This window comes from Micropterus salmoides, unplaced genomic scaffold, assembly GCF_014851395.1.
Source record: "Micropterus salmoides isolate LMB-PRFRI ecotype aquatic unplaced genomic scaffold, ASM1485139v1 Ms_hic_scaffold_17, whole genome shotgun sequence".
Taxonomy (NCBI): domain Eukaryota; kingdom Metazoa; phylum Chordata; class Actinopteri; order Centrarchiformes; family Centrarchidae; genus Micropterus; species Micropterus salmoides.
Window position 1 is genome coordinate 17,831,124 of NW_024040817.1, and position 13,466 is coordinate 17,844,589.

Sequence of the window (13,466 nt, forward strand, 5' to 3'; positions counted from 1 at the left end):
AGAATGCCCGGGTTTGTCTAAACACAGACACGACTGTCTGTTAATAAAATGTAATCTAATATTCAAAGTTTCAGTTTTGTCCTAAAATCTTTTCCTATTAACTGTTTATTTTTATTCTGTTACCTTCCCCGGCTCCTGCTGCCTTCCTGTCCCTCTAATCAGACACCTTACTGTTAGAAAATATTTGCACAAATCTTACTTATATGAACGTATGCAAGTGCAATTTTCCTTCTTTTCCCTCCCACTCTCCAGAGCCACGCCTTATCATTTCCTCATTCTCTCTTCCTCTTCCTATCCCGTCTGTCTGTCAGAGAGTGATCCTGCAGCTCAGCCTGCTGCACCGATAACAGATTCTCATTGTTAAAACATTCAAGCTCAAGCTGCCCTTGAGTGATCAGATCATCATTTAATGCATACAAAACTATATTCTTAAAAAAAAAAAAACGGTCACATTGGACTGAGTGATGTATGCAAAAAAACTTTTAAATCCCTTGAAGCCTTTAGTGCTCCAGTTCTGATGAAGTTGTCTTTACTAAAGTCGTACGTATATACCAGACTATTTGTCTGTCAGCGAAGACAACTTTGGTTAAGTGCATTGGGTATGCGTACGTGTTCATGTGCTGTGTGCATGCGACAGAGAGCAAACAGAGAAAGCTGAGCTGTGCAGGGCATATCTTGTATAATAACTGAGAGCTTTAGTGAGGCTGGATGAATTTTAATAGAGTTCTGCGGGGTATTCCATTGCCTCTGGTCCCACGGCTCAAAGATCAGAGAGAATTTTCAAGCATGGCGTCCCTCAGCCTCTCACACTCTCTCTGTCTCATTCTTTCTCTCTTCTTCTCTTTTTCCCTCCACTTCTCTTCCCATTTTGAACTCCCTTTTCCAATCCTTTCCTCCCTCTCGGGTTTTTGTCTCTCTTTTAATCCCTCTCTGTGTCTCACAGTTTCTGTTGCTTTCTCTCTCCACTCTGTCTCCCTGTGAAATTTGTATTAGAGCCACTCGAGGCGTAATTATTGCTAAGCCTCTCTCAGTTCCCTGGCACAGAGAACAACTCATGACTCTCAGCACAAAAACTTGCTACTGAAGGACAAAATGCTGCGATGAACTTTTAAAATCATGCACAATGGCTGACAAAATGTTTGGATAGTTTTTACCACGCACAGAGATTATACAACAGAGAGCTAATTTTGTCACTGCCTCAAAGCCGTTTAAGGAGTTTTGTACTTTTTTTTCTTAAGTTCTACACGCTTGAAATTTATGGAAGATGTTAAACATTTATAATTCAGTTCACTGCATTTACATATGTTCCACCACTCCTCATTGGCATCAGACCACATATGTGGTCCAAGGGGATCCACTGGAGGGAATTAGAAAAAAATAGAGACAGAAAAGAAACGTGCAGATGAAGACACCAAGGTAAACCACAGCCGCCATGACAGCAACATGGTCGCAAGAGAACGAAATTAAAAGACCAGTGCTAGTAAAAACTCTTAAATGGTGGCTGTGATTTGTGTCTTTTGTTCTATTTGTATGCATATTGGAGTGAGAAAGTTGGCAAGAGACTGGTGATGATTACTAATTCATAAGGATTAATGGATGCTATTTAAAAACCTACCAGAGAGAGCCGAACTAATGTTGCGTCTTCCTACTGGGACCCTAAGACAAAATGTGCCCCTGGCTAATCTTACATGAACAGGGCTCATAAAAATTCAACTCCACTGCACTTTGGCACTGAAAATCCAGTGCTGAAGTTATGCATTTGTTCACGTCACCTATAAACTGTCCCAGAAAAACACAACTAGTTTCAGATATGAGTGACCTTTAATCAAACACAAAACATTTATTGACCGGTGAGAGGAGTCGCTACAGTGGTAATACCATAAAAATGGCATTTACAGTAAATTTTACCAACACCATGGTATATGTAGGGGTGCTAAATCAAAGGTAACTGGACTTGCTGTAGATTTCTTGAAGACATTTTGCCTTTCATCCAAAAGGCTTGCTCAGTTAAAGGGGATTCACAGGCATTATCCTGATGATGATCTGGGTGACAATACCATGGTACTGTACCATCACTGTAGTGATCAATAAGGAAAAGGGGTAATACAAAAAGTCCCATGATACTGCAGCAACATGAAGAATTTTGCACTGCAGTACCAGACAATAGAGGGTGCACTACAACATCACTCTTTGAAAACGTATTTTCTCAATCAGCATCTTACTATAAGTGACGGGATCCCACACGAACACACATTTTTCTGCCAATGTTTGAACAGTGTGGGTTATTTTACAGCTATTTCTGTATTTGTTATTTTCTCTTCTCATTGGTTTCAATTGGTGGGTAAATGTAATGTCACGTGCATCTGTGCCTAAAAAAGATTTAGCAGCATCAGAATCTAGCTGTTTCGCCACTGTCAAACGAAGTCTGATCAAACCACACCCACACAGTCCCGATGAAGCAGATTAGCTGAGTTAATTAACTTAATAAATAATAACTAAGGACACACTCTTTTTTGTACTTTGATGCTGTTATTTAGTCATAGATATGTAATGTTCCAAAAAGTTGAGATTTGGGTTAAAAGTTGATAAAGTACAATCTACAATAAAACAACTGTTCCAAATGTACTAACACACACACACACAGACACACACAATCCCTGTGTGACATGCAATTAATAAAGCAAAGTATTCACACTAGTAAAGTATCATCAACAGGTTGCCTCACTGCGACCTAATGATTTCTCATACACTGATGTTTTTGCTCCAGTAGTGAGTTTGCAGATTTATTTTCACATCATTAGCTGTTCAAGGTTCCTGTTTGAGATGTACTTGACAAGGCAGTAGGGGACAGGAACTGTGCCATGACAACCAGACAGGTGGAAGGACAGGAAGACAAGTACTGCAGAAATATATTTTTCTGCAAGTCAGCATGTGTTTATGCATGCCCTCATTTATAGCAGCAGCTGTGTATTTATCAATTATAAAAACACATGCTGTGCTCTTTACCATTCCATCCTGATTACAATCAAAAAACATATTTGAAAATAATTCCAATATCCAGTAACTACAGTCGATTTCCATCTGCTGTATCTCAGCCACATACTGTGTGGATCTGTTGTCTAATGTCGCCTCCATGTGGCAACAAGTGCCATAGCAAATGTGGAGAAATCCTGCTGTAAGATGTAATGTGTCCTTTACAGGTCTTTAAGTAAAAACTAATCCCTATAATCCTGTATTCCTATAGCTGCAGTAGCTCCATCACCCACACTCTCAGGCATGAACAAAGGAAAATGATTTCTTAATGTCTTCTGAAAATCCTGTCAATTATGTTAACTTTTTTTTGCTAAAACAGTCCTTCTTTACTGTCTTAAAGTGCCTTAACATTGTCCCACAGGTAATAACGGGCACTTCCCATATAACCGCTTTAATGTTTTAAACTCGACTCGTCTTTCTCATCCCTCCCACCCAATCCCTTTCATTTTCTCTCTCTTTCCATCTGTTCTCTTCTCTCTCTTCGTCTGCATACAGGAACCGGGGGGTTTCCGCACATCTTCTCGCCAGCAGACACCGGTCTGCTCTTCACTCACGCATCCATCGGCGCGGATCCGACTCCTCCCCTTCATCCCTCACCTGTCTTCCTCTCAACCCGTCATCAATCACACCTCGACCCCTACCCCTCACACCTCGACCCTCTCCCCCATCCATACATCCCTCAGCCCACCTTCTGTGCAATCGATCCGTTCTTTTCGTACAATCTCGGCTCCATTACAAGCAATAAACCATTTTAAATCTTCTATGTTCGTGGGCGTGGTCTTGTTAGTGAAAGTGTTCATTTTTGAAAATCCTCATCTGCCAATCTGACTGCGTTGTTTGACATTCAACATGTGCGTACTTTTACAGAAAGGGGTTTTGCTTAGCATAAAAAAATAATAATTCTGAAATAATAATATTAATAATTAAGTGAAATAAGTAGCCATACTGTGGATTTAAGTAAAGTGAACTGCTAAACCAACATTATAGTATATGAATAAAAAATTTATAATCTTTAATACCAGAAGAGCTTTACAATGTGAATAATTGAAAATCTGTCATGAGCAGTGGCATATTCAATAACGTAGTTCAGACAATCAGTAGTTCTTTGATGCAAAACAGCTGCCCTGAGTCACAAGAATTACAAGTCTGTAGACAGGAAATATGAGCGGAGAATTCACAAACACAATTTCTTATGTTTTAACGTGGTCCACCGGGGAGAAAAGGTTATTGTTACATTTCACTGTGGCGGAAACACAGCATAACAATACATCTTCTTCAAAATATCCATAGGCACAAAGAATGGATACAAATAAGTCCGGCATTGTTTTTCTTCAGTCTGAGCGCTTAAGAATAATCTCAATATAACAAAAAAATCATTAGCAAACCAAACATCTGATTCATCACTACCTTGAAGAATAAAGAACACTGCATATATGAAAATGCTGCAAAGCTTAGAACCTAATAATAAAACAATATATTATGACAAAAGAAATATATTAAGATTCACATCATATGAGGAAAAGTATCAAGATATCTTGAGAGCTTAACATACTCTGTTCTGCTGAAAAGGGTCAAAAATCAAGGTGATCAAAAATCACAATACTTTAGAGGGTTTCCTTACAGCTTATTGGTTGAAACGGGAGTTTTTCCTAGCCTGTGTTGCCAAGTGCTTACTCATGGTGGGAATTGATGGGTTAATAATATTACAAAAGAGTACAGTCAAGCCCTGCTTTATATGAAAAGTGCAATGAGATAACATTTGTTATGAATTGTGCTATATAAATAAAATTGAACTGAAGTGATTCAGTGGTAAAAACAAAATTTACACCAAAAGATGTAAAGCTGGATTCTTTGGATTCCAAAGTACCAAGCTCAATGCATCCGATTTTAAAGTGCAGTTTAAGTAAGCTTGTGTGATCCAGTGAATCAATGCCTTGCTTTTTTCAACGTTAGTTCATTTGTGACCGATTTCAAGATGTCCTTGGCACACACGGGCCTGTAGCACTTTGTCGTTACCTTGCCAAGTATACGAGAGTCTGCTGCTGGAGGAGAGACTATCTGCCTCCTCTGCGCTGGACAACAATGGTCCCTGCCACAATGTCATACACAGTCCTGTTGTGCTGGAAGAAGAGGAGAGTGATGAAGACGGGAAAGAGGAAGGCAATGGAGAAGTTCTTATTAAGTGCCCGCACTGTAGAGCTGTTAAAGTTAAGACAAAAGAAAACAAGAAGTTAGATTGAGAATGCCCACACAGATGCTCTACATGTACTAAAGACTACAAGAGACATTGCTTTGTGATTTAGACAGCACAGTAGATTCCAACTTGGACAGTCAAAGGCTCATTGTAAGGCCAAATCCAGACCAAACCAAGGTATTTTACAATAGTAACAGGTTTTCCGAATCAAAAAGTAACTTTTCCAGAATGCAATCACCAGAATGCAATCACTCACGCAGAGAGGGAAACGTTGGATGCCGGAACTACAAGGACTCGGTTGGGTCGAACCAGAGTGGACGTATCACATGTCACCACCCGCAGGCCAAGCAGGAACTTCCCTGGTGTGGCACCACCAGCACCCCAAATACAGATTATCTGTTTGGACAAGAAGGACAAACACAGTTTAACACTGAATGCAATTTTAGCCTAACATGAGACACACGTTAATAAATAACCCTGTGGGCTCCTGACCATGCCAGCAAAACACATTGTACAACCACTACCACACTGTCACATGCCAGAGTAAAAAAAGCAAATAATACATTTTCAGGTTTTCACAGACAAGGTCAAAAGCTTAGAAGGAAACATCCCAGATGGCATTAGTCTGAGCAGCAGTGCCTGTACATCCCAGTGCTGCTTCCCACCTGGGAAAACAAGCCACTGATGCGCAAGGTGAGCAAGAGACGTGATACATGACTTCATCTCAGGCAACTATGAATGCAACATTGCATCACTGTCCTGGGAAATGATGTTGTGCTGTAGAAGAACTCTGACCGTGCCTGACTCTTCATTGGGGTAGTGAGGCAGCTCGTGCCAAACGTGAAATGATGTGTTAATAAGTCATTTGGTTCATTCAGTTGGGAAAAACATGTATGCAGCGTTACATTAAAAAGACACTGGCTTTAAATACTAAAGTAAAAGTAGCATTAAATAGTTATTTCACCCTCAGATTTTCTTAGAACTCACATTCCCTCCCTGTAGACTTGAAAGATGTTACTAAATGTTGTAAATGGATCAATGTTAAACAACCATTATTAAGTTTGATGACCATACATTCTAAGCAAGTGAACGTAATCTACATGGCTGGAAATGTGACTTTTCAATATCTAAAATATTGCATATTACACATACAACACCTAGGCGCCTGCCTTTGCCAAGACAAGGCAAAATATGATTTACCTCATAGACACACACGAACACCCTGTAGACCAGAGCTACAGCCATCATCTTCTGTAGGTCCTCCATGGACGTGTTTTCATCGATCTCCTCCACAATGAAGTGGGTAATAAATTTGGCAATGTCCCTTAAAAGAGGAGAGACAGTATGCTTGTGAGAGGGTGGATCTGGGGATTGTTGAAAACAGCTTGGCATTTAAGTAATGATGCAGACTCTTCCGTTCTACAAAGTCTGTATTTTTCATAACTGACCCACAGCTACGCAGTGTTTGCAGACATACTGATCGTTTGGATTTCGTGTTTAATACTTTCACTCACTTCATACCACTCAGATGCATGATCCACAGCACGATGGTGGCCTTCACACAAAACAGGATGAAGAAGTCTACTGTCTCAGCTAGGAACCTCTGGAGAGGAGAGGGGATGGTGTACTCCTGTCCTATATGAAGCAGATAAAAAAGACATGTTTGCTGAGAATGTTTTTCAATTTCACAAATAAATGACCTTGCATCCCTGACTGGCAAACTTACTGTAGGTCTGAGGAGGTTTTAAATGAGCACAAACAGAGACTTTGGAATTACTCTAAGCATGTAAGCTTGTTTCCACAGGGCCACACACTTAAGCCTGCTTCCCATTAGACTCATGACCTAGCTTACACAAAATAAAGCCCACACATTACTGGAGGCTGAACAGCATTGTGGATTAGGTAGGCCACACTGACTACTACAGCAGCTCACTGTCAAACTGAGCCATACCTGCCTGAGGTGCATTTCCATTCTGCTGCTGGGCAGGCCGGGCATCAGTAGCTGGTGTCGGGGTCGTGGCTGATCGCTGCTCGGTCTGGGCACCACCCGGATGATTAGAGGATGCAGGAAAACTGAGGGGATAAGGGTAGCTGTACCAGTTTCCCGTGTCAAAAGCGTGCTGCTCGCCGCCGGACGTCGAGGCAGGTGTCCCTGGTGTCTGGGTGCTTGTCCCCGGCAGGGGGAAACTGCACGGAGGAGGGAAAGGGAAAGCTGACAGAGTCACCCAGCTCTGCCAGCTTGCATACCCCCAGTAATACTGCCACATCCACTGCTGCAACTTTGCACAGTATTCCGTTGTTGCAGTGGTCTGAGGAGGCTTAGCATCACTTTCAGGGCCGTCACGGCGGTTCTCACTCTTCGTAGTCGCAAACATGTCTGACCCACTTCCCAGTCTTGCCTAATTTGGCACTAAACTATTTTCAAACGTCTTTAATATTTCTCCTGCTCCGCTCATTAGCTCACAGTAGGCTACTTGCACCGCGCCAGTTAAGTGTGTTTGTCAATACAGGGATTTCCGACATCGCTCAGCGTTACACGTTATTTTCCCGAGTGATGCCATTGTAGAATATGTCGGCTATTTAAATTAAACAATATTGTATAATTTAGAATTACAATGTCTACCTTATGTGTGCAGCAGAAAACAGTCAAATACCATCATGTTGTGGAAATGGCTTAAAGCAGCCCCCCTTCTGTCATTAATGGTATGAGCCATTTAAAGGCGCATCCTCCATCAGGCACAGAACTCTTTCTCACAGCAACTTGTGGTAACAAAGGCAATTGATTGCACCATTGGTATAAAAAAATCATTTGTTTTAAAGAAATGTGAGGCTTTGTAGAGCTTTTATCGCCCTCTTCATGTTACTCCAAAATATACACTCTGTATTGTCCACTCATTTCACCGTGACCAGCTTGTCAGAAATAATTAAATGCTAGCACCTTGAAGTGTTTGTTGTATGTCACTGTTATATATATAATTAACTGAATAACTGAAATAATTCATCTGTCGGGGATTGAAAAGGTTCAGCAGGTTCTGCATGGGAACAGTATCATATGAGGGAGAGCTTATCACAAAGGTGCCCATTGTCACCACATTGCACCAATAGGATTTTTGATAGGCCTACTGTATTTGTTAAATATGTATGTGTAAAACTGAAGGAAATTCAACATATTTTGCATATGAGGTCAATAACACAAACCTTTTAGGGTAACAAGGAAGCAACTTCCCTTTGAAAGTTGACATGACTGACAGCACTCAATCTCAAATTTTTAAATATCGATCCTTCCTTTTAGTCCTAACTCAAAGAACACAACCTTTCTGTTGCACCACAAGGGCGCAGCAGAGGTCAGCTGATAAAACAGAATAACACATCAAATACCATCAGAATAGTTTCTGTTATTTCTATTAATGACATACAAATGTGTATGTATACATATATATGGTATGTTTTTATATTATAAATGATATTAGGTTATACAATGGTATAACTTCCTGTATGCAAATGTGAAACATTGTTAGCTGCATTTTTACTGTGTCAGGTACATTAAATTTGTTTTATGCAGTTTCTGACCATTTAGATGTACATCCCAGGGGTGGGAGGTGGGAGTTTCGGCCTGCAGCCTGAGTTCAGTAAGTCTGTAGTTTGCAACAGAGGTCATCGGGGTAAAAACGGACAACTCTGTAAAAGCTGCTGCGGAAACGGCTTTGATTCAAAAGATTTGCTGGCCAGTCAGCTGATGAAAAGCTATGTTTTGCTCCCTCTCTCTCTCTCTCTCTCTCTCTCTCTCTCTCTTTCACACACACACAAACACACACACACACCTCTATATTTTCCTTTATATCCTTCTTTCCAAGATGCAGGACCTGCTAACTCATGTGTCCCACTCTCTCCTTTATTCCACCTCTCAGTCTCTCCGTCTCTTTCTTTGTCTCACCCTTTCTCTAATTTTACTGTCCCTCCTCTCTGATTACTAAAGGGGTGAGGGAATGGGGTGTTGTATTTGCTGACTGGGCTGGGCTCCCTGGGTTAGGTGTTAGCTCTGCCAGTTGTAAATGATTGTGCTTGGCCCAGTGAATGGAGCCAGTGAGGCGGATGCCAATCCGACCCCAATGAGCGTTATCCCTGTCGACAGAGGCCATACGATGACTGTGTCCAAAAGTAATCGGGCCCAATAAAAGCTGCGTCCGGCAAACGCTGACCCCCATAGAACCCAACAACCTGGTGGGATTAATGCTGTGGAGGTGTGTGTGTGTGTGTGTGTGTGTGTGTGTGTGTGTGTGTGTAATGTGTAATCTACTTTTACTCTTTAGGAGGCAATAGCTTAATAGTACAGTGAATGCCAGGAGATGACCATCTTACATGCAGTGTAAGCAGTAGAATTGCTTTGTGATGGCTGAGTGAAAACATTTGAAACCAGGATATATGACTTATGCCACACAAGAAGGGCTCTAAGGCCATTTAAGTGCGCACCTGGCCCTGGTGGGGTCAAGTTCACTGTAGCAGCACACGACACTCGCCCTTTTTTCATCTGTAGCAGCTTTGTGATGGGACATTTGCGTGCTACATTTTTCCTTAATGTCAGGAGGAAAATGTTTCTTTCTACCAAGGCTACAACTTAATTGTTTTGCTGATGCTTGCACACAGAGTGCGCATGCTTAGAGTATGCATGGAAGAAAGGCCCTTTCATTCAATTTGTTTAACTTTGCCCCCTTCACACCAGTCTATGCACACCACTGAGGCCCCATCTACAGTACTCCGTTTTTGTTTAAAACAGAGTTTTAAAACAAATACGATCTCCTTCCACACCAGCGTTTTAACTGGGTATCAGAGTTGATCTGCGTCTACATTAAAACAACTGAAAGCGCACATCAAGTGGCCGTTCACGTACACTGGGCATGCGTGTGCTGGTGTAAACATGAAGCAGATGGTCTATTCTGTAGTTACAAAAGATTTGCCGAAAGAATAAAGTCATCGTTTCTAAAGTCCTCCGTTTTTGCCTGTCTGCAAACGCTACACCGGAGTTTTAAATGAGGAACAGGGTCGGGAGCGTTTTCAAACTTCACCGTTTAGGTCTTCATTTCCGCCATTTTAGTCTGGGTGGGAGGTGCAAACATGGCAAAAGGTCTTAAAACAAAAATGCAGTAGTTTGGATGGAGTGTGAGACAGAGGGGAGGGTGAGTGACACGTTCCCTGAGATTCACGCAGTTCATACAGTTCTTGAAAAAAGTTTGCTGTGTCTATACAGGATTTGTACCATGCTCCTAGACATACACTGAGAGAACAAGGTCAGCAAATAATTGCTCAGAAGGGGACTTTAGTAACTAAATTTTCTGTGTATTTGGTCTTAATGTGTTTTATCAGAGATCTAGTGTTTATGTTCTCTCTTTTTTTGTTGAGTCCTTTACTGAAAAATGTTGGTCTTCTCTGCTAGGGAAGCTAGCAGACATTACCTTGATTCATTTAAGGGGCTTCACTCAAATAACCTATCTTCTGCTAAAGACATTTTTAAAAAGCTTTGCTTTGTGTTAAATCTGAGGATCAACCACTCTCATGTCTGAAGGCTGAATATGTGGCCAGCAGGCCATTAGCTTGGCCTAGCATAAAGACTGGAAATGGGGAAACACATCTGCTGATTTGCTTGGCAACCTCCCAGTAACAACAGGACCCCATGAAGTTTTAGAGGTTTTGGTGGGAGGATTTTGTAGGCTAGCTGTTTCCCCCTGTTTCCATTCTTTATGCTAAGCTAATCGACTCCTGGCTGTAGGCTTATATGTAATGGACAGGCAATAGAGTGGTATTGATCTTCTGGGGTCATTCATATCTTCCCCATATTTATATGGCACGCAATGGGAACATGACAAATGGTCCTATTCCCCAGTTCTAGGGTTAGGATTAGGGGTTAGGGGGTAAGGGAATTTAGGACCCTGGGAACATAGATACGGTCCTGATCTTCTCATCTAACTCTCAGCGGTGAAGGGAACAAGCAGATTTCCTAAAATGTTCCTTTATCAATATAGGCAGGTTTTTAGTAAATGTTTTTGTCAACCTGAGAACTTCACAGAAAGAAAATATTAAAATATATTTATGGAGAGAGTTCTTTTAGGAAAAAGGGCTGTAATTATCAATGTTGACAAAAGTGTTTTGACTTTCATCATACAACTAGCACACAAGGAATGTTAAATTAACCTTAAATGGCATTTGCCAGGCTTACTTAGTGGGTAAAATGAGTTACTCCCACAGACATGTGGAATTTAGCCAGCTTACATAAATGTTCCATAGACAACAGCAGATCACTGGTCTTAGTAAACTCTCCACAAAACGCAGTGACTCCTGGATCTTCAAATTCATCATACAGATAAGTTCAGTCAGAAAGCCCACAGGGAAACAGTCCACTCTTGGCCATGTGGGAACTCAAGATTTAGGTTTCTGCAGAGTGGCTTTAAATTATGCTCATGTGATTTTCGTACTGGCATGGTGTCTTGTACAACCACACACTGGATTAAGCTTGTTGTGCACACAAAGGTTAAAGCACACTGATTTAGCCCAGTCAGAATGTGCCTAGTGGGTCGCAGGTTAAAGAAATGAACAAAGTATTAGTCAGTCATCGAGAGAATGTGGGGAAAGGGGTCACTCACGTCCTGTTTTGAGAGAGTGGGGAGCTGCCATGTGATTTACTGTATGTCTAAGTTACTGAGAGTGTTTATGTGATGGTGTAAATCCATCAATAGGCTAGAACATGCTGTAATGAGAGCAACAGTGGCATATTCAAGAAAAATTTGACCTCAGCATTTCATGTTTCAAGTAGTTCTTTACGTTCTCAAACAGGATTAACCTCATTTATTCACTGATTTCATGCAGAGATCAAAGAGTCCATAAAGTTAATACAGTCATTCCTTCAGTGTGATTTGTGCTTGTACCTCATTTCATCAAATTAACCAGGTTGTGATAATAAATACTGCTTTGTGCATTAAACCACAGCAAATTTATGAGTGGAGCAAAGTACTGACAGGAAGAACTACTTCATTTGCTGAGACAGCAGAGAGAAGTTCTTGCTACCTTTGGCCCAGAGAAGAGAAAAATCCCTCTGAGATTCCGTTGTTTTGTGTTATATGTGTAACAGTGAGAACCAATTAAATGAATTATGTCTGCATCTCTGGAGCCCTGACAGGAACACCCAAGAGTATGACTCTCCCACCGGCTCCTGCTTCAAGCAAATTCCCCTCATCCCTCTCCTTGTCTTCTTATTCTTTTCTTACCAACCCTCCTCATACTTTAAAACCATGTTCTTTTCCTCTCCCCTCTAACCAAAACCACATCTCTCCCTCTAGCCGTAGTACTGTCCCTGTTACTACTTTATTTCTAACTCATTCTCTCACTCCTCTTCATTAGGCACCACCACACCAGTTATTAATATTCTGCACAAAATATGTAGACGTGTTCAAGTTCGCTCTACGAGTCTAAATAATTTTTGATTAAATTATTTTGAGTGATGTATGCTCACAAGCTGCTCTAATTATTTTTATGTTAGCAATGGATTCAATTACTATGTGTAATGTGACAATTGTTGCTCATAGTGACAAACCCACAGATACTTATCACCCGGCTGTGCATCTCCCCTCAGCTCTACAAAGCTTTTTAGCGACTCATTGTTTTGGTTTAACAACGCACAACTTTACTGTTTTGTTCCACTGTCACTGCTCTTATCAACCTTGTTTCCAGCAGCAGGCAGTTTTTTTTGATAAACCAACTGTGCACTACCTGCCCAGCACCAAATGTCAGACAGACGAAGTTAGCATTTAGCAGGTAAATAGCCAGATATTTCACCCTAAGAGACAGTGGAGGTCAAAACAGGACAAGGAATATTGGACTTAAATGTGTCAGATGGACACAAACACGACTCCAAATGAATGCTAAAGTTGATCTGTGTTCGCTGTAAGTGTAAATATGTAACTGTAAGGTGATCAGATGTTGGGTTTGTGCAGGTTTAAGGGAAAAGATGTGCACCAAAGTCCACCCCCCACTATGAGATTTATCTTATATATCAAATAACATTATATATCAAACGTTGATTTTTGTAGCAATTATATTGTTGTAAACTGTTCAAAACCTTTTAGAAAAGCATTTCAGCCACTCTTATAGAACATTTCATGAAGGTTAAGCTATTTTTGAATGAAGTTTAAGTTTCTTCCTGTTGCTTCCGCTGCTCCCCCTAGAGCAGCAAAGCACTTTAGAAAACTTT

At 41.0% G+C, this 13,466-nt stretch overlaps 1 protein-coding gene across 1 annotated transcript; it reads right to left on the bottom strand.

Moving 5' to 3' along the window:
• Nucleotides 1-4,017: 4,017 nt before the first annotated feature.
• On the bottom strand, nt 4,018-7,873 carry fam8a1a (family with sequence similarity 8 member A1a). Its single transcript, XM_038725644.1, has 5 exons — nt 7,179-7,873; nt 6,742-6,862; nt 6,428-6,551; nt 5,484-5,623; nt 4,018-5,232 (listed from the first exon to the last, which is right to left on the bottom strand). Exons 1-5 carry the CDS (start codon nt 7,600-7,602, stop codon nt 5,088-5,090), a joined length of 954 nt encoding a protein of 317 aa, XP_038581572.1. The 5' UTR covers nt 7,603-7,873; the 3' UTR covers nt 4,018-5,087.
• Between the last annotated feature and the right edge of the window lie 5,593 nt (nt 7,874-13,466).